The sequence below is a fragment of the Doryrhamphus excisus genome, linkage group LG14 (genome assembly GCF_037039965.1).
Source record: "Doryrhamphus excisus strain RoL-2023G ecotype Guam linkage group LG14, RoL_Dexc_Guam_v1.1, whole genome shotgun sequence".
NCBI lineage: Eukaryota > Metazoa > Chordata > Actinopteri > Syngnathiformes > Syngnathidae > Doryrhamphus > Doryrhamphus excisus.
The window spans coordinates 10,062,114-10,082,084 of NC_136370.1; the positions used below are offsets into that span (position 1 = coordinate 10,062,114).

General features: G+C 41.1%; 1 protein-coding gene across 1 annotated transcript; it reads left to right on the plus strand.

Annotated features, from left to right (window-relative positions):
* The first annotated feature begins 1,501 nt into the window (after positions 1-1,501).
* On the plus strand, positions 1,502-14,626 carry pkdccb (protein kinase domain containing, cytoplasmic b). The gene is made up of 7 exons (XM_058090318.2): positions 1,502-2,118; positions 3,974-4,087; positions 6,720-6,991; positions 7,259-7,338; positions 8,550-8,657; positions 11,201-11,377; positions 11,728-14,626. The coding sequence occupies exons 1-7, from the start codon at positions 1,558-1,560 to the stop codon at positions 11,832-11,834; spliced, it is 1,419 nt and encodes a 472-aa protein (XP_057946301.2). The 5' UTR covers positions 1,502-1,557; the 3' UTR covers positions 11,835-14,626.
* The last annotated feature ends 5,345 nt before the right edge of the window (positions 14,627-19,971 follow it).

Consider the following 19,971-nt stretch of genomic DNA (forward strand, 5'->3'; position numbering starts at 1 on the left):
AGCAACAGAGCCCTCTGATGCATGCAAGCGGGCGCTAATGAGGCGGCTGGCAGGATGTTGGTCTGGTTCTAAATATGAATCATGGCACTGGGCCGTCACAACCACTAACAAGAGTGGGAACAGTAAAGGAAGCAGAGATCAAAGTCTCATTAGAACAAAACAGGGGTTCTCTTATAGGTTCTCTTATTGGCCTCATTTCTAAATATTAGTGCATCGTTTTGCACAATCCTCTTAATGTTTTTTTTTTGGACAATCTACATATACTGACGCTTGGAGACCATATTCTACTCACCTTAATAAAGTTAGTGTTGTTTGTTCCTGAAACATGGCTAATGTCTTGTTGACCTCAGACACTCATTAACTTATCACCACACACACACACTGTGGTCATTTGCATGTGGCACTAAAACAAACAGTGTGATGAGCTGTGAAAACAAATGGGAACAATGCGGCCATTAATAAATTACATTAGAATGAATTAGTAGTGAGAAGATGTCGTTAGGGAAATAATACTAAAAATGAATAATAATGTGCTGGCAACACCATGGATACAAATAATTCATTCATTCATTTTCTACAGCTTTTTCCTCACAAGGGTCACAGGGGTGCTGGAGCCTATCCCAGCTGTCTTTGGGCGAGAGGCGGGGTACACCCTGGACTGGTCGCCGGCCAATCACAGGGCACATATAGACAAACAACCATTCACACTCACATTCATACCTATGGACAATTTGGAGTCGCCAATTAACCTAGCATGTTTTTGGAATGTGGGAGGAAACCGGAGTACCCAGAGAAAGCCCACGCATGCACGGGGAGAACATGCAAACTCCACACAGAGATGGCCGAGGGTGGAATTGAACCCTGGTCTCCTAACTGTGAGGTCAGCGCACTAACCACTCGACCACCGTGCCACCCTGAATACAAATAATAATAAACACATAATACTGTTCTCCAAGGTTGAGGCAAGCTTAACCCTGTGAGGAAGCAGAAGACTCGAGAAAGATTGAGAAAAATAAAGACAAAATGTATGAAATTATTTATTTAGTTTATAAGTTTTAACACCCCTGCATTCGTGTGTACGTGTACCTAATGTTGTGACCATACTTTTGAGGACAAGACGAGCTCTGTCGCCCTCTGTTGGCCGAATTGAAAAATGTAGCAATTTTTTAATTCCGACAAAGTTTTGCTAACAAGTGGCTGCTCGGCTTCGATTTTAATCCGAATTCCAGAAGATTTAATCGGAATAGTAGTTTAAAAATAATTTTTTAAAAAACTTTTTGTTTGTTATTAACAGTACTTTATTGTGAGAGCACGTGTGTGTTTCCATGTTGCTAAGTGATTGAACATATTTTCCATTTGAAAAGGCAGATGATGACGTGAGGCCTCCTGCAGGCTCTGCTAGCTGGGTGTAAAGTTACATGTGGGCAGGACACACCTCCAGAGGGAGTTCCCTCCCAGCAAGGATCTGCTGAAAGTCAGCAGCAGTGCTTCTTCTTCTTCTTCTTCACACTCCTCCACTACCGTCCACAGTGGAGCTTTTGTACGTGAGCGTGGACAATGTCCTCCACCGTGGGCAAGTCTTTACGCGCGGCTGCCCTGCTGTCTTTCGTGGTGTTGTCCATTCTGGTGTCGCTCCTCATTAGCAGCGTGCACCACTTTGGAGCCAACATGTCCAAACCTTCCAGCTGCGGTGAAGGTGATGAGTATGACGAAGAGCTGGCGTTGAACTACCAACTCATGCAAAGACGCCAAGAAATCATCCCTTTGATTTTTCGACCAGAAGACAAAAAGAGCATTTTCCCAGCACATGGATCTAGCTGGGATTTGAACATGTGGAGGGAGATCACGCGTGGTTCCGGGGACCCAATGGGCTGTGGAGCTCTGCAGGACATGCAGGCGGTGGAGGTGCTGGGTTCTGGATACACCAAGCTGGTGGTGAAAGTGACGCTGGCGGGAGGAGAGGACGTGGCCCTCAAGATGGTCAACGAGCAAGGCATTGACATGGGCAAGTGCGTGGAGGACTTTAAAGACCCTCATGGCTGCCGACAGCTGGTCTCCTACAAGCTCAGCAAGGAAGTTGCCCTCTTGCACAGACTGCAGCATCCAAACGTCATCAAGGTATCATTTGTTGCTGCTTGAATACATGACAAGTGTCTTAGACAGCATCCTTTCCCTTTAAGAGCCCTTAGGGAAAAGTCTTGAAAGGAAACTTTTTCCAAAAGTAAAATTCAAAACATCACACACTCTGCAAAATAATGGATAAAACATAGGAAAACTACAATAAACCCCAGATAACATTGGAATTTTGTATCTTTTGTAGCTTTAAAAAAACAACCCTCGCCTTAAATTACCCTGAATTATGCAAAAACATGCATGAAATAAACACAAATATTGGTGAAATGCTGTCGGTAAATAGCTAACATGGTTATGTATGTTGTTTCTTTCACAGACTGTGGTCTCAATGTCCTGTACAATATAGACACTTGTATCAAAAATAATGAAATGCATAAAAGAGTCAATGCAGGACAATATTCATCATATTTTGCCCAAATGTAATGATTAAAATGAGGATTCAATTTAAAGGCTGTGAAGAAATGCATGCTTTAGGTACCACATATTGCTTCTTACAAACATGTATGGTTATATGGCATAAATTCAGTTATGAAGTACTTGACTGGAATGTATTCATATATATATATATATATAAATACAAAAAACTGTATAGTTGGCAGGACCAGATTTTTGTGTGACCTTTTGATAGAATGGAAAGTGAGACCACCTTCTCCCCTTAAAGTGGCCCCAAATTATGTGAAAGCATATAAATATGAAACTTTTCACAATTTACTTATATAGCACTTTTACAGTTACCAAGTGACTTAATTATGAAGAGAAATGTAATACAAATACCAAAAACGTAGAAAAAGTGCCACTGCTAAAAATTACCTAAAAATGTCATCCAATACTTCTCTACAAGAGAGGAGAAATATGATCAAAGGGAAGAACTAAGTTTAAATGTTTTTTTCTATTACATTTTTAAAAAATATATTAGGAAAGCAGGAAGTGAACAAATGTAAGTTACTGATTGTAAAAGTACCAGATGGAGGGGTAGGATTTAATAAGCTTTGCTTCTTCCTACTCCTTTTGGACAGTTGGAACTGTGAACTGATTATGTGACGCATTCAATTGTAATCTGATGCATGTTCAAATGAAATAAAACCATTACTTTAGAATGAGAAATGACTTAGACATCATCCTTCACTTTTACACGGCTAAAATATTTGTAAAAAGATCTATTTTGTAGATAAATGTCTTTCAAGGAAGACATTTTTGACATCAGTACGATGCTATGAGAATAAATATTAAGATAAAATGCCAAATATTAACAGATATCTTTAAAGAAACGCTGAGTAGACAATATACACTTATACACCCAAGACTGGAATTTTTATTTACTTAATATTTTACTTTGCTGTTAGGATGAGAGAATTTGATTGTTTTTTTGACCATAATTGTTCCTTTTCAAAGCTCAAAGCTCAAACCTCGTTTTTTTTGCCCTTAAATCTTAATTGGTCATCATTTGGGGACTTTGTCGGAACAGTATGATACTCATAAAGGTATTCTTGGATGAGTTTGGTGTAGAAAAACCATCCTCACATATTTTTCACAATATGAACTCCATATTGTGTTCGATTTTTTTGTCACATGTTCCCTTTGTCTCACACTCGCTGCAAATCCTGCACCTTCCCTTCTAATTACATTAAATCTGTTGACCCCCTCCTGACCTTTTGGGGGCACTTTTTCCGGAGCAGACAACGTGTCTCCTTTTACTATCCGTCTGAAACCACATGGTGCAGCTATCACCGCCAAACTGACAGCTTTCTCACATCCGGCGGCCGTGTGACCGTGTGCCGCATCATTTCATGTCTTCACACCTTCCCAAAGTCTCATGCTGCCTTGCTGTGCTGTCACTCAGTTCAAAGGTCACTGCGTGGGAGAAGCAGCGGGAAGAGTTACTGTCATTCTGGAACAAGGGAACCCTCTCCAGATGATCCAGCTGCTGCAGAGCCCCTGGGAGGACCGCTTCAGGGTAAGATCTTGATGTGGTTCCATACCTGTTTTTGCATGGTAAGGCATGTGGGATGAGAGATGGAACCGTGAAACTTTAGGAGGTCTGACATCTGCCCCTCAGTGTATTTGATCAGGCCCCGGTTGGAATGGAGATGGGACCAAGAGTTAATCCACTGCAGGCTAGGAATGTCATTTCAGCATACACACACACACACACACACACATAGCTTTAGCTCAACCCCCCATGGCAGGTATACTCACAGTGTGGGAGTCAACAGAAGCCCAGCTGACACTGCAGGGATCCGAGCGTGGCTTGCTGTGCTTTGAAATAATAGGAGAGAGTGAAAGAGTGAAGAGCACATACGCTGCATAAAACATCCTGTTTTCTCTGGACACATCCTTTCCTGTCTGTCCTGATTTTTTTTTTTTTTTAAGAAGATGGTGAAAATGTGCTTGTTTTTATTGTTTTTCATTGGAACATTAAAGTGAGCGGTGTTATGCTGCATGTGATGTAATCCCTGAGAGGTTGCCATGTGGGTGGTTTATTGAATCAGTATTGCCAAAGAATAAGCAAAACACATGAGTTAATCCTCTTGTGAAATCGAGGACTTCAGGCAATTCGGCGATTCGGATTCTTAAGTTTTTACGACTTTAGAGAGCACGTTTTTTCCCCCCAAATTTTGGGTCCATTCCAAAATTTAACATCCGATCCGGATCTAGAAACAGTTTTTAAACGTTCTTGATTTATATTTGGTTATAGCAGAACTTATAGCAGAACTGTCACACCCCGCAATATGAATAAAAATAAATTTTATGGAGTATAATTATGTTACGGGGCGGCACGGTGGTCGAGTGGTTAGCGCGCAGACCTCACAGCTAGGAGGACGAGGGTTCAATTCAGCCCTCGGCCATCTCTGTGTGTGGAGTTTGCATGTTCTCCCCGTGCTTGCGTGGGTTTTCTCCGGTTTCCTCCCACATTCCAAAAACATGTTAGGTTAATTAGTGACTCCAAATTGTCCATAGGTATGAATGTGAGTGTGAATGGTTGTTTGTCTATATGTGCCCTGTGATTGGCTGGCGACTAGTCCAGGATGTACCCCGCCTCTCGCCCGAAGACGGCTGGGATAGGCTCCAGCACCCCCGCAACCCTCGTGAGGAAAAGCGGTAGAAAATGAATGAATGAATAATTATGTTACATGCAGAAAACTGTCAAATAATTACAAATGGACATCATTGGCGGACGTTGATGCGGACTTCCTGTACATCCTGGCAAAATCAAATTCAATAGTCTTTGCTGAATGTTCTTCAGCCGCATCGTGGGTTATTAGCATTCACACTCGCTAAAAAAATGCCCGGACAGTGAGTCATCAACGCATAGGTTGCTTTCTTTGGGCACCCCATTTGGCAGATACAGTACAGGGCAAAGTTTGTTTTCCGGCAATATTGTATGAAAACCAAAACTGCGTACAAAAACAGAGGCAAAATTTGGTTAAAAATGTTCGACCGAGTGTCCTGTTCATCAAAATATTTTCACCTTACATAAAATACATACAGTATTAAAAGATGTAAAACCAGCATCACAACTGCAAACTAGTAATAAATAAGGTTTTGCGTGATTACTAAGTGACAGGCCTGGTACACGTACGACAGTATTTTCAGGTGTTTAAAGGTCTAATAGATACTTATATCTGTAGCCTACGTGATCCCCCAAAACATAAAGTGGTGTCTCAGCTAAATAGCTGCTCGAAAAAAAAAATCAGACTGTTGTCGTGCTCAGCCTTGCTCGAGCCTCGCTACAGTACATCTGTGAGGGCTACAGTAATCCAGGGGTGTCTGGTTTCATGGACTGCTGTTTTTACTGTGCCAGTGACGTCCAAAAAGTTTTACCCAACACTAACTGCAGTATGCTTGTTCTGTACTGTCACACACACATTATATACTCTGTCAGTGTGCAGCTGATGCCTTCTTTCTTCCTGTTTCTATAGCATGAGGAAATGGCTTGGAAATGTGGATGTCTTTAAAAGAAAGAGGAGTTTTATGTTGATGCTAATGATGTTTGAGTGTATAAAACCCGAGTAGCTTGGCTAACGCACTGGTGAAAATAATCAGGAGTTTGTTGTATAATTTACTAGCCTGAATTTTTAGGCTTTTTTTGGATTTCCAGGCAAAAATTGTTGCAGTAAATTTTGAACAAGTTTTCTATTCATATACAATATTATGCTTTTTCCACTTTTCTGACCTATAAATGTTGTGTTTGCATGTTTAATAATGCCAAAATTTCAGATAATGAGGTTTGCGCATTTGGAAGTAAGCTCTGAAAGAATTTTGGGATGGCTCTGAACAATCGATTTCAGAGTTTTTTCCAATACCTTCCTCACGACTTCCTTATAATGGCGTGCCCGTGTACAAGCAGCTCACTGTACCTGCTGTGTGTGACCTGTCATAGCGGAGTGGGAGTGGAATAAATTAAAACAGTGCGTTTTGGAAATCCAAAGATATACAGCTGGAATAGGTGCAGATTCTGGAAGATCTAGAAAGCTTTCCGTGCAGGTTATTGCATATAGCTGCTCTATCGGAGTCCACAACTCAATACAAAGGGCCAGAAATTAGCATAATAGGCGCCCTTTAACAATTGTCCTGTGTCCCTCCAGGTGTGTCTGGACCTGGTCCGCCTCCTTCACTTCCTGTCTCAATCTCCTCTGGGTTCTGTGGCTCTGCTGGACTTTCAACCCCGCCAGTTCGTCATGGTGTCAGGCGAGCTAAAACTCACCGATCTCGATGACGCCAGCGCAGCCGAAACCACCTGCTGGTCCGATGGCGACTGCTCCCTCCAGTTTCCACACCGAAATTTCACCCTGAGCTGCTCGTCTCGCGGCGTGTGTGAGGGCTTGAATGAGAAGATGAACATTTACAATGCCTACAGGTAAAGACGATGGATGAAGATGGATGCATGTGTTTAAACAGACGCCATGTTGACAAAATGTTGTCAGTCAAAGCGTACAGGAGCTGGGGATTTGCGATTTTAACAGGAGAGGTGTGATTCATAAATGGGTAGTTTGAGGCTAAAAGCGAGTCTTGTCGCTTTTGAACCTTCTTCGGATTGTTGACAGTTTTATGTGCTGCTTGTAACAGCTCCGTCACACAAGTCATGTTCAATGATCCATCTTTCTGTTTCCCTGTACGGCTTCAGGTATTTTTTCACCTACTTGCTGCCTCACCAGGCCCCACCCGGCCTCACACACCTGGTGGACCACATCATGAATGCCACAGGTGAGGAAGAGCGGCGTCTCGACATGACTTGTGAACACCAGAGTGAAGTCAATCATTGTGTTATCGTCGTCTTGTGATGACTTGCCCCGTCTTTAAATGCTTCATTTAATACGCTGACAAGATAATGAATCCAACTTGTCATGAATACACCATATGAACTAAACACACCTCAATTCATTACTAGGATTCTATTGGGGGCTATATTGGATTCATAGTGGATTTGGGTTTTTTGCTCGTCTTATTTGGATCATGTTCAGATTTTGATATGAAAATGATATCTCTTTTTTTAATTTTGATGAAGCTGTGGGATTTAAGACACTTAACTGTTTCATTTTGTGTTTATGTTCAATAATAGCTAATATAGGTAAGCTTTGCCAAATTGCGATAATTAGATGACAACAAACAGAACTAGTGCGTGTGTGTGCTGTGTCGGTGTAGCTTACAAGCAGGAAGAGGCAGGATATAATCCAGGGTGTACCCCGCTTATCGCCCAAAGACAGCTGGGATAGGCTCCAGCACTACCGTGACCCCTGTGAGGATAAGCGGTAGAAAATGAATGAATGAACTACAAAATACAAAAAAAAACATGCCTCTATTTTGCATAAGCATAGGTTTTCTTTGCTATTGTATAACAAAAACAAAAGCATTCCATGTAAAAATGCATGCTCACCCGTGGCCGTGGGAACCCCCGATGTAGTCAGAATGGTACAATCTTGATCACATAACATTTTCACATGAGTCAATGGCGAGATTGATAGTCGAATGAGACTCCTCCGATTCAAATAGTTAAATATTCTAAGACACCGGTAATATCCAATACCTTGATCAGTTGAGGAATGCCTGGTGGAATGCACTGTAGTCATCTACAAGGATGCTTTTTTCCAGTTAGTCAATAAGGAGCTGACATAGATGCCTTAATTCCCCGAGACATTTTGGACTATCCAATGCTTCCAACTTCCAAATGCTCCCAAAGACCAGCAGGCCCCCCCTCGTCTGTCTGTGACCTCTGACCTCACAAATGCTTTTCTGGATGAATGGAGCCAAAAATTCCACACAGACACACTCCAGATTCTTGTTGAATGTCTTCCCAGGAGAGTGGAACTTTCTTTCTTCCAGGTTCACTTCCTGATCAGCTTCCATATAGTGCACGTAGACATGGTGATATTTTCTCTCACTGTATGCTGAATACATTGCATGCGTGTTGTGTCCAGGTGAACTGAAAGCCAACATGAATGAGACTCTGGAGACTTTTGAACATATCCTGCACCTCTACCAGTCTGGCCTGCACCTGGACAACATGCCTCCATCTTTACTGGCAGGTAATGAACACAGGGCCCTCTTGTGACCTTCCACTGACACAATGCTTAGCCTTCTCTCTGGCTAATGGAGGACAGGCTACACTTCATTTTCTTTCTTTAAAAAAATGAGGTCTGGGAGTTTGTGTGTGTGTGTGGAGAGAGACGGGGGTTGGGGGGTCTCTTGCTCGAGCTGTTTTGACAGGTTATTAGGCAGCTGGAATGAAAGGACAAAACCAACAGAGTGGGATTAATCCTGCATGTCTCCGGCTCAGAAAGTCTATGTTTTCAAAGAAAATATTGGATACAAGGAAAGATTTTTTTTCCTTATAAAAAAGAACTACTCTACAGCCTGACATTCTTTTGCCACATAAAGTGCAAAGCTGTATTCTTTCACTATACAAAAAAAGTATTGACTGTTCCGTGACCCCGCCTCACTCCCTCCTTCTCGCCGTCCGCCTGCACTCGTATGAAATATTAATAACAGAAAGACTCAGCCACGTTCCTGTGGCGAGAGATTTTTCCGTCCCCCAGATGCCGGACTGTTTATATAGCAGCTCTTTGTGAATTTAATCACAGATTGAGGGGAAAGAGTCCATGGGCGCCGAAGCTAACACCAGCAGGGAATGTTTCAGCTTCGCAAGGAGGTGCCACAAAAGTCAAGCCTCTGCATGGCTGATGGTGCGTGAGATAAGAGCAGCTGAAAATGCGTAGGGTCTGGCTTAATATGTGGGCTTAGTTCAGGTTTTATTTCACGTCAAATAACAAGCAAGTCGGGAGAATGTGTGGAGTGGGTTGTTTCCATGGGTAAGGTGAGAAGGTCACAAGCAGTCAAATGACTGACTGCTGTCTGAGCCCCCAGTTGGTCACTCTGACTTAACACTAATGTTATCTTCTCTTTTGTTGCTGCTGCTTGTTTAAAATCTACTTTGGAAAAAAAAAACACCCTATAGGAGCTAATTGTGATTTCCTGTCTATTTTGCATCTTATTGCCTTTTTTCCTTTTAGGCTGTCCACAAATTACTTAGAGTGGATGGCAAGCAGAAGTGTAAGAGCACCTCTGCTGGTTGCCACCACGTAGTGCACTTAATTTTGCCTCAAGTGCTTCAAGTAATGATGAAGTTAATAATGCCCAACTCAGTTAATCATGCCCAACTGTTGCGAGTAAAGACGCAACTCAGCAGAAAAGAGGCCATGATGATGTCAGTGTAATAGTGTGTGTCAGAAAGACTCAACAGGTAATAAGTCTTATTTTGAAATGGCTCACAGATGTCAATTCTTTTGGTGTACATTCTCCACAGTTGAGATCAGTGACAGAGGGAAGCCGGATTATTATTTTTTCGGAGATGATTCATTTCAGTTGAAGTAGGAATTTGACAAAATGTTTAACTATTTCCCGCCCACATGTGAAATACAAAGAGAGCTTTCATGCATATGTCCCCAAACAGCTGAGGTCGGCTACCCTTTCGCTCCACACCAGGCCTCACTTTCCCGCAAGGCGAAAGATCCTCTAGAACACTCCCTGTTCTTCTTGTCTCTTCATCCCCACAAGGCAGATCCTCGTGCCTTTTTTTCAGCAATACAAACCCCTCCACACACGTACACGTACAAACCAGCTCACACCATTTAAGAAGGTTAACAGTTTGTAACGGAGCGCCCTCCTCTCGATGAACTAGCCTTTTGTGTGTGTGTGTATGTGTATGTGCTTCTTTCTCATGGCTAATGTGGAGCAGATGATTTAAGACAGGACGCCTGACTGGAAGAATTATAATGATTAATGTAAGGCAAATGTTTGGGTCGCGGAGGGGTGATGCGTTTAGTGTGGCGCAGCATGCCGAGAGAGGAGCTCAAGATGTTTTGGAAAACCATCGTGCAATTACAAACTTGTGGTCGGCTAACAATATGTTGAGTAAAGGAATTGAAAAATGGCCACTAAAAAGGACAGAACACTAGCTACTATTTGGATTGTAGTTTCCTACATGCTAACTAAATAAATTGCAGTGGGAAACCTCCTAGTTGTTTTTCCCCATTGAAATGAATGTTTTTCATTTCACAAACAAATACAGCAGTACCTTTTGGATTGGCAGACTGCAGTGGTGGTCCCCCTTTTCAAGAAGGGTGGCCGGAGGGTGTGTTCCCACTATAGGGGGATCACACTCCTCAGCTGAAATGAGTTTCCTCCGCAGTGTAGCTGGACTCACCTTAAGCGATAGGGTGAGGACCTCAGTCATCCTGGAGGGGCTCAGAGTAGAGCCGGCCAATCCCCAGCCAATCGCAGGGCACATATAAACAAATCATTCACACTCAGATTCATACGACAATTTGGAGTCGCTGATTAACCTAACATGCATGTTTTGAAATGCGGGAGGAAACCGGAGTACTCGGAGAAAACCCACGCACACACAGGGAGAACATGCAAACTCCATCTTTTACTTATAGACCACAATTTGTTTGTTTTCAAAGAAAATGTTTTGTTAAAAAATAAGAAGGCCATGGTGACATACTAGCGCATACACATCCTTCATGATATTGTGTACTTACATGACATGACCTTCTTTTGTGTTCAGATTACAGCGTGATGTCAAACATGACGACGTCAGGGAACGCGGAGTATCGCTGCTGGCCGTCCTACAGTCAACATGGCTGTGTGCTGTCTGTACACAGTGCACGAGAGGCAGCGTACATCTGTAACTCCCACTCACAATGCAGCAGCTTCACTCTGAGTGGACAAAAGACATGGACAGGTTAGTCAAAGTACACAATTGGACAAGTCTTTATACTTCTTCAAAGGATTTCCTACAGCTGTAGGTGTAGTTAATGTAGTGTAATATTTACTCAGTGTTTGTCAAATTAGGATCTCCAGGTGATCTATGAGAGACTTAATGGTTGCCTATTTCTGCAACATACATGTTGCATACTTTTGGGCCCAACGTGAAAAAAATGTGGCAAAAACTTTTGCCAATGAAGTCCAATGTGTATTGTTACAGTAGATTGCAGTCATATTGTTTTTACATAATTTGGAGATTATTTGGTCCCTTTGTTGAGAGAGACTGCTGATGTAGCCGCCATGTTTTTTCTTACTCCCCTGGTCTAGGTCACCTCCTGGCCTCTTTCAGGAGCAGCTTCAGTCAGCTGGTACCTGAGCAAACATCTGAGGTGTATGTGAAGAAAAGCAGAGCCCTTGAAACTCCTGCCTTATAAACATAAGGCACAAACCAAACTGCCCTCCAGTTAAGGTTGGGACTTATAATTTTAGGGTTTTGAGAGATAAAAACCTCCCGGCGATGTGAAGCAAAGCAACGTGTTGCGCTTAAAAAGAGTCCTGCGGCGTCCTGCGCTCCATGTTGAACGGCGCCAGGCTTAGCGGGAGGAAAGTCGAGGCTCCTCTGAGCAGTGAGGCAAGTGAATGTGATGTATTTATAGAGCTTCTGCTCACTGACTGTTTGATGTCTCTGCCAGCTAACTGCCTCTGCCAACTGCTATTTAAAGGGATTTCCCTTCAGGTACAATTAAGGAGGGAGAACCTTGAGCTTTTATTTCACTTTTTAAAGTGTTTCTACCTTGATTTTATTTGCTGCTTATTGTTGTGAAGCCAGCTCCCCTGTGGTAGGATTTTTTTTCAAGGCGAGGAGGTAATAAGTAGAGCCGCAGCAGCTTAGTGTTTGATGCCTTAGGACAGGGAAAGAAAACAAGCTCTTCCAAAAATACACGCTCATGTTGATGTTCTGAGCTAAAATACCTTTACAGGGCGGTTATTAACTGATAATAACAACCATTTGTTTCAAAGACAATGGATGACGACCACATATCCACGGATGTTTTTGAAAACTTATATTTTCCTACCTAAAGAATTTTTGTCCACAGGAAAGCACATTTTGCTCAATCATACATCAGCTGACTTGGTTGTGAATAGCCATGCCTCTGTATTGGATGTAGTAGATTATGTTTCAAATCAATGTTCTTTTATACAGCAACATGCATGAATATTATCATTCATGTGTGCCATAATTGCACTTGCATCAGTTTTTTGCACAAAATCCCATGTATGACGCTAACAAGCTTTCCAAAAATATGCAATTTTGTAAATATCCGCGTGTGTGTCCAGTACAGTATGTGGTCTGAGTTGTAGTTTTCAAATATTATAATTGTTGAAATGGTAGCGTGTCCACAAATGTCCTTATAATGCTTCTCCAACGAAGTGCACATTTATCTAAGGAGTTCTATTACTTAAATGCATCAATATACCCAATTCTAAACCATTATAAAGTGGAACTGCGGGTTTTGTTCCAAAAAGTCTGATGAAAACCTAAATGTATGCACTTGCAACTGTCTTTGGCCACATGGTGGGTTATTTGGCAATGTGGTGCTCTGTTAAAGCACTCCATTCCGTGAAATTATATGCCGGAAAATGAACTACACAATGTTTGGCTGTAGGAAAACGCCAAATTACACCAAAAACTGAGTCAGATGAAAACTAGGACCGAAACTGAGGTTTGACTGTAAATGCTAATTGTATTTAAAATGCTGTAAATTCATCCATCTGTGGGTGCCTCATATTTGGAATGATATTGTCAAAATTCATTATTTTAACAGTTACAGTCGCGCTTCGCTTACATCACAATTCAAACTCCCTCACTCGATCACGGTTTTTCTTGCTGTATGCTAAGAGCGGCGGTCGTCTCTTAAGTCCCTCTAGTAAACAAAGAATAACACGTGCAAAGGGGACGATATGGGTGTTATTTCATCTTCTAGTAATGGTAAAAAAAAACTATTTACACAAAGCTCAGGTAATAACCCCAAACTCTCCTGCAAGAACCTGATGTTCTTGTGTTTTTTTACAAGTGACACTGCCAACTAGTGGCCTGGCATGCATATTACTGCATTTTTTGCAGCTTTTTACAAATGGGGTTCTGTGTTGTCGTTTCATGGTCTCCTAGCAAAAAGTGTACTTTGGGGTTTTTGCTTATCCTTAAAAAAATCATCTTTATTTTGTCTTTTATATAATACGTGAATGAAGAATGTGAATGTGAATGCTCAGTAATGCATATTTAGCGGTGCAATGAATGTACACTTTGCTGGACAAGCGCTATATAATTCCACAACATTCCGACATTGTTGTTTTGACTGTGACTATGTTTTGACTCCATTTACCATGATGAGCGTGTTTTTTTGCGTTAAGATCGGAACATGCAAGGCAATCATTTTGTAAAACGTCTACTTTGAGACTTCTGTTCGGATGTGTGTGAAGTGGATCTGTCTATATTTATTCCTATTGTGCTACTTTCCTCGCTAGTATGCAAGCACGTCAGGTTTTCAAACACTCATTTAGCGCCCCCTATTAATTGTGTAAAAATTATCTCGTACCACTAGTTGGCGACATCCGTCATGACACGATGCGGCCAGAACCCTCAAGAACCAGTTTTCGCAAGCAAACAGGAAGATGGACATTTTTATATTTTTATATTTTGACAAACTCTTCCTCGGAACTTTTGCTAAATGAGCCCAAATTAAAATCATGTGTACTCGACAGATGGATGATGACAAATTCTTAAGCATTTTTGCCAACGTCCTAGAACATGGGAAAGGGATGGCATGGTGACAAATTTTCACCACATCAATAACTGAAATCCACAAGGTCAGATCTTCACATAATTCGTGTGCTTGATGAAGATAACACCCTGAATTTATGCATTGGTCACTTCCTGAATTAGTCACAACGCCACCCAGTGGCAACAGGAAATGACAAAGTTGACTTACTAGCCAGAACCCAGGGGGCCTAAATAAATTACTCCTGTCATACAAATAAGCAGTCTAAAACTACACCTTAAAAAGGTCAAACATAACTAAAACCATTCCAGTTTGTTTCGTGTACCTTTTGTAAATGAATTTAATTGGTATCATGATCAAATGTAATTGTTCTTAAGTGCACCTTGTGGGTGAAAGCAATATTTTTCAATGAAAAAATGTTTTTTTTACACTATGCCAATTGTATCTGCAGTCTTATTTTATAAATGTATCATTTTTTCATCACTGACTCTTGTTCTCATTTGCATTTTTATTGTATGAGCTTTAACAATAAGTAACTGTAACTGTTTTATTCCTCATTAGCACCTGTGTGTGTGTCCACGGGGGATGGGGAAGATCGCATATCTATACTGAGTTGATTTTGTGTGTTTAAGTCCTTTATCCGCATGTGGGCCATTTGAATGGGTCGGGCCACCAAGCTACGGAGCTCCACCGAGTTTTCACAATACATCAGGAATGCATTCAAATGCCACGTCATGCTGAGCTCATTATAAGGCTTAATTAATACATGTAAATAAGCATACCTGCTGGCTCTTTCTCATGGTGAGAAGATGAGTAAGGCAGTAAGGCGGAAGCAGCTATCTGGACAATCTTTGCACAAGAAAGGGCTTGCCATCTGGGCCTGCTAGGACGGACCCGCTGAGAATGAGATAAGGGCAGGACCTCAGGGTGGCAGGCGGTGGGATTTGGGAAGTCTCATCTTCTTCTGGAGTAGCAAAGACATACAAAAATAATTGCAATTTCAAAAATAATTACTTATGGTCCTCTGGACACAATTTAAAAACAAAACACTGCAATAAGGACACATTGAGATAGAAAATATCTTTAGAAGTGACTTGTCCAGTCCACAAATTACACTTTTATGGTTGGAAGGCCTTGGGGTCTTCTTGGCCTCATGTTGGCCCCTTGTTGTCTGGACAAAGACAGATGATTACAATCACATTACTAAGATAAAGACATTTGATTAGATAAAATGGACTAGAAGGACTGGTTAAATGGGAGAAAGAGATTAACAAGATTGGTGGTTTTCCCCCCTCATTGTTATTCTAAACAAGGATTTGAAACCAGTCTTTTTGTGAATTTAGAATGAAAAACATGAAATGAAAGGTATTTTATCTATTTAAAAGTTTAAACATGAACTTACAGTATAACTACTAGCATAGTTAGCATACCATGCTTTAGCCATTAGCTCTATGTTAATTTAGCTTAGCATAAGATAATGACTCAACAGCCACCAGATAGATAGCTTAATGTACCGTAGAAAGCTAAACACAGTAGTTAATTAACACAACATCGTAAATTCAAGTGTGACCAACAGTTAGTTACCTTAATGTAGCATAAGGAATCTACAGCCAGGAGCTAATTGACTTAACAGCTTGTTAGCGCAATGTACCATATGAAGGTACAGACAGTAGGTTATTAACATAGTGGTGTAGTTGATGTAATAATGACAATTACCTTAATGTAACATAATTATGAAGTTACAAATATGAGCTAATTTTAGCAAATAAAGCTTCAGTGGTTTGTTATGCCAGTGTACATGAAACAATAGTTAACATTTAAGCTACAGCAAGCAACTAGTAACTAGAATGTAGTGCTAACCAAATAGCTAACTAGTTAGCTTCATGTAGCATGATATGACGCTAGTACTAGCTACTTAGCTTAGTCAAACAAATGAAGCTTCAGCCAACAGTTAGTTAGCTTGATATAGCATTAAATGAAGCTAAAGCTGGCACTAGCATTAGCTATAACAAATGAAGCTGTAGCCAAAAGGTAGTTTGCTAGTTAGCTTATGAACCTATGGCTAGTTCTAGCTAATTAGCATAGTCCAAGAAATGAAGCTCACAACATCCATCCATCTTCGATGCCGCTTATCCTCAGTAAGGCGACCGGGGTATGCTGGAGCCTATCACAGCTAAAGTAAAAGGAACTAAAACAGAAGGGCACCTGAAAAGAGGGCACAATATGTTTTTTTTTTTTTTTTTTAAACGGGAGGGTTGACAGCAATAAAACAGCTAGTTAGCTTAATGTAGCATATGAAGCTATGCACTGTATATTCACCAGTTAGTTGCATTATGAGGTTACAGCCAACAGCTAGTTAACGTAGCAATAAAACAAGGAACAGGAGTTTCTCCAAAAATACAGTAAATGTTTAAAGTTTAAAAAAGTTTTAAAGTTTAATGTGTACATATTAGCAGAGTTAATTGGTACTAGATGTGTACACTTAAAGCTAACGGAGGAGCTTTTGTCTCGATGGGCAAGTGTTCATGTTCTCCATTCCTTTTAACGTCTTGCTAATATTTCTTCTTGCACTAATAAGTGGTGATTTATTGAAGCATACAGCTGTGGTTCATCCTCCTCCACATCAGCAGAGAGAAGAAAAAAAGTCTGGCGTCTGGTTTGCTTTGGACAGAGTTCATGGATGTTCTGTGTTTGTTTCATCTTGTTCTCATATGCTGGAACCTCAAAACAGCTTTTTACCATAGATGTATTAGTAGTACTTCATAGCGGTTCCAAAGAAGCTGAAAGTGCGCCTTTTTACCCCCTGTGCCGACCATGTTTATTTAGTTGTAAATGTAGACTTCTTTTTACGCTTCAGCTGCTCTAAACCCTTCTCTGTTTTGATATGAATGTCACTCTTGTACAGAGGGAAGTTTTCATTTTTACACGCTGCTGAAAGCTTTCAACTGAACATGTTTCTGTGCCACAGGGTTCCTCTCTTTTTCTAACCATGGAACTGACAACTTGAGCAGGGGGGAGGAGAAAGTCTTTCACTCAGCACCATCGCTCTACGTTTCTGTTTTTTTTAGGTTTCCAGTTTCAGCCGACTTCTTTCCGTCGGGTTTTATTCATGACCTCCATCTGGAAATAATATATGTTCATGAAAACAAGCCATCAGCAATTTTAGGGAAGAGCGGCATGTGTGTGCGCAGAAATGGGACATTAGGGCCTCCTCTCAGGAGCCACCAATGTAACATTGTTAGGATAGTAGAACCTCCAAACCTGAGCACTCCTTCAAAGCTATTTTTTCTATAATTGAATTCATCCCTTCCGTAGTCAAAACTGTTGCCGTCATAAAACCTTTACAGCTTAAGTCGGTCTTGTTTACAACAACCCCGTCCACTGTGTTCTTTTTATGACGATTATTTTTACGTCTACATTCACTATCGACCTTTTTTGTCAACATAAAATTTGAGGTCCAAAGGGGTCAACTAGCTGAAGCTGAATCCAAATTCCTGTTCAGTGCAAAATAAGCTTAAGCAAAATATTTTTTTTTTCCATTGGTTTGGCTCATTTCTTGAAACACAAATGACCTTCTCAAAATGACATGGGCAAACCTCCAAACTCCTTGGCAGTTGTTCACAACACAATTGAAATTTTCTTATGTCTTAGTATATGTCTCAATGTCTGAGACAAATGAATAAGTCTAAGCTGCCTATATTTAGCACAATTTCCAATTGAATACACAGTCAATAGTTGTCGAATAAGAGTAAATAATCCAAAGTGGAGCCAAAGAAAGCTTCAAGTGCCAGCATTTTGATAAGAGAATGTGAGAAACACAACTAAGTTCAAGAAATAACTTAGGTGGTGTGTGTGTTGATCTTGCACTCCCATTGTGTCCTTACCAACAACATCTCTTTAATGAAGGTAAAAGTAACCTTAAACATTCAGTTATCGTCCTTCATATATACAGTGCTTCCTCGCAATATCACAGAATGATTATCACTATTGCTATATTGCGTTTTTTCCAGAAATTAATAAGGGATCTAAGTGATCTAATAAGTGAGCTTCATGCTAGACTATGGTCTATTATTAGTCAAAGCATATTATAATGACACAAAACATTGACTAGCCATTACCTTCCCTTTAAGCCCTGAGAGGCAGCAATACTTTGCAAAGTTGCACTTCCTGTTCTATGGTTATCATCACACGTTCACTTTTTGCCACCCTGCTGTGGTGGCATCACAACAACAGCCAAAGAATCTCATAGTAAAAGCAAAAATGTTCACTCAGATCAACTGTGCTTGACAATACTTTCCCAAAAATTTGATTGAGCTTAAACAAAACAAAATGTGCCACTGTATTTTGCATCACAGATGTGCTTGCATTCTTAATTGTCACCATATTTTTACAGAAAATGTTGTTTTTCGGAGGTTTCACTGTCTATACAGATATACATTTGACAAATAAGCTAATAAGCATAGCATCCTCTTCGTAAGCATCGTTTCCTAACTAAATTATTTGATTCCAATGCAAAGTTAGTCATGAAAGGTTTGGAAGAGGAGATGCAAGGAGAAATGATGTGTCAGGCAGGTCTTTGGCAAACGCTTGAACCTTGGCTCAGGCTAAAAATATGCAGTGAAAGCTGGTTCAGTTCAGTGAGGAAAGCAGATCTGGCTTGTGTTTGGAGGGGGGGGGCTTGCTGCCTTGTGAGCGCACAGATAGAGCAGATATTCACTCAACTCCGGGCTTACGGAACAATTCCTCGCCTGTCTGCCTCACACGGGAGGTCGGCCCGGTCACACCTGAGAGGTTCTGAAGAGCAGCGAGACATTTAGCCGCTTGCTGTGTCCACGAGCACAGACGCCCTCTTAGTGCACATGCAGGTCAATGTCTGTATATCTAACTAACTATTTGTCAGTCTGCCTGGAGCCCATACAATCTCCTTTAAAGCCATAATGGCTTTAGCAGGCCCTGAAGGAGGGGAGCAAGTAGTGTGTGACGAGAGCTTTGTCTACATGGAGGGTGAGAGTGAGGAGGCTGGGTTGTGCTTGGTGGTTGGATCATGTTTTAAAAGCCCCCAAGTTAACCCCAGTGGAAAAGGTTTATGCCTACCACTAAAGCCACAGAGACATTTTCAAAGGTGTAAGAGCACAGTGGCGTATCCGATGACAATGCCATGAAACTGCTGCATCAACAGTTACCAACGGATCACTTTACCAAATACAGTAAAATTTGCAGGATGCTAGGTTAATTGGCGACTCCAAATTGTCCATAGGTATGAATGTGAGTGTGAATGGTTGTTTGTCTATATGTGCCCTGTGATTGGCTGGCGACCAGTCCAGGGTGTAGCACTCAGTCCAGCACTCCCCGCGACCCTCGTGAGGAATAGTGGTAGAAAATGAATGAATGAATGAATCTTGTTGTGAGGACAAGCGGTACAGAAAATGGATGGAGGGCAAAACGAAAGCAGAGCGCTACTGCAAGGTGGAAACTCTGGCACAACAACAGATTAAATAAGCATTTATGTCATTAATGACGGTGATCATTATGGAATTAACGAAGAACCACAATTCGGGTTTTGTGCAACTTCAAAAGCATTTTTTTTTTACAATATCAGAGCTCCTGCTCTACACTCAAAAAATAAACGTTTAGCCTCAACAAAAAAAATCAACGCAACAGTTTCCATTAGTCTTTCTTAGTTATGACAACTTAATTTGAAATTGCTTTGAACCAACAAACAATATTGCATTGCACAAATTAGCTTTTCCTCTTCATTCAAAGCTTATTTTAAGTAATGCTTACTGAATAA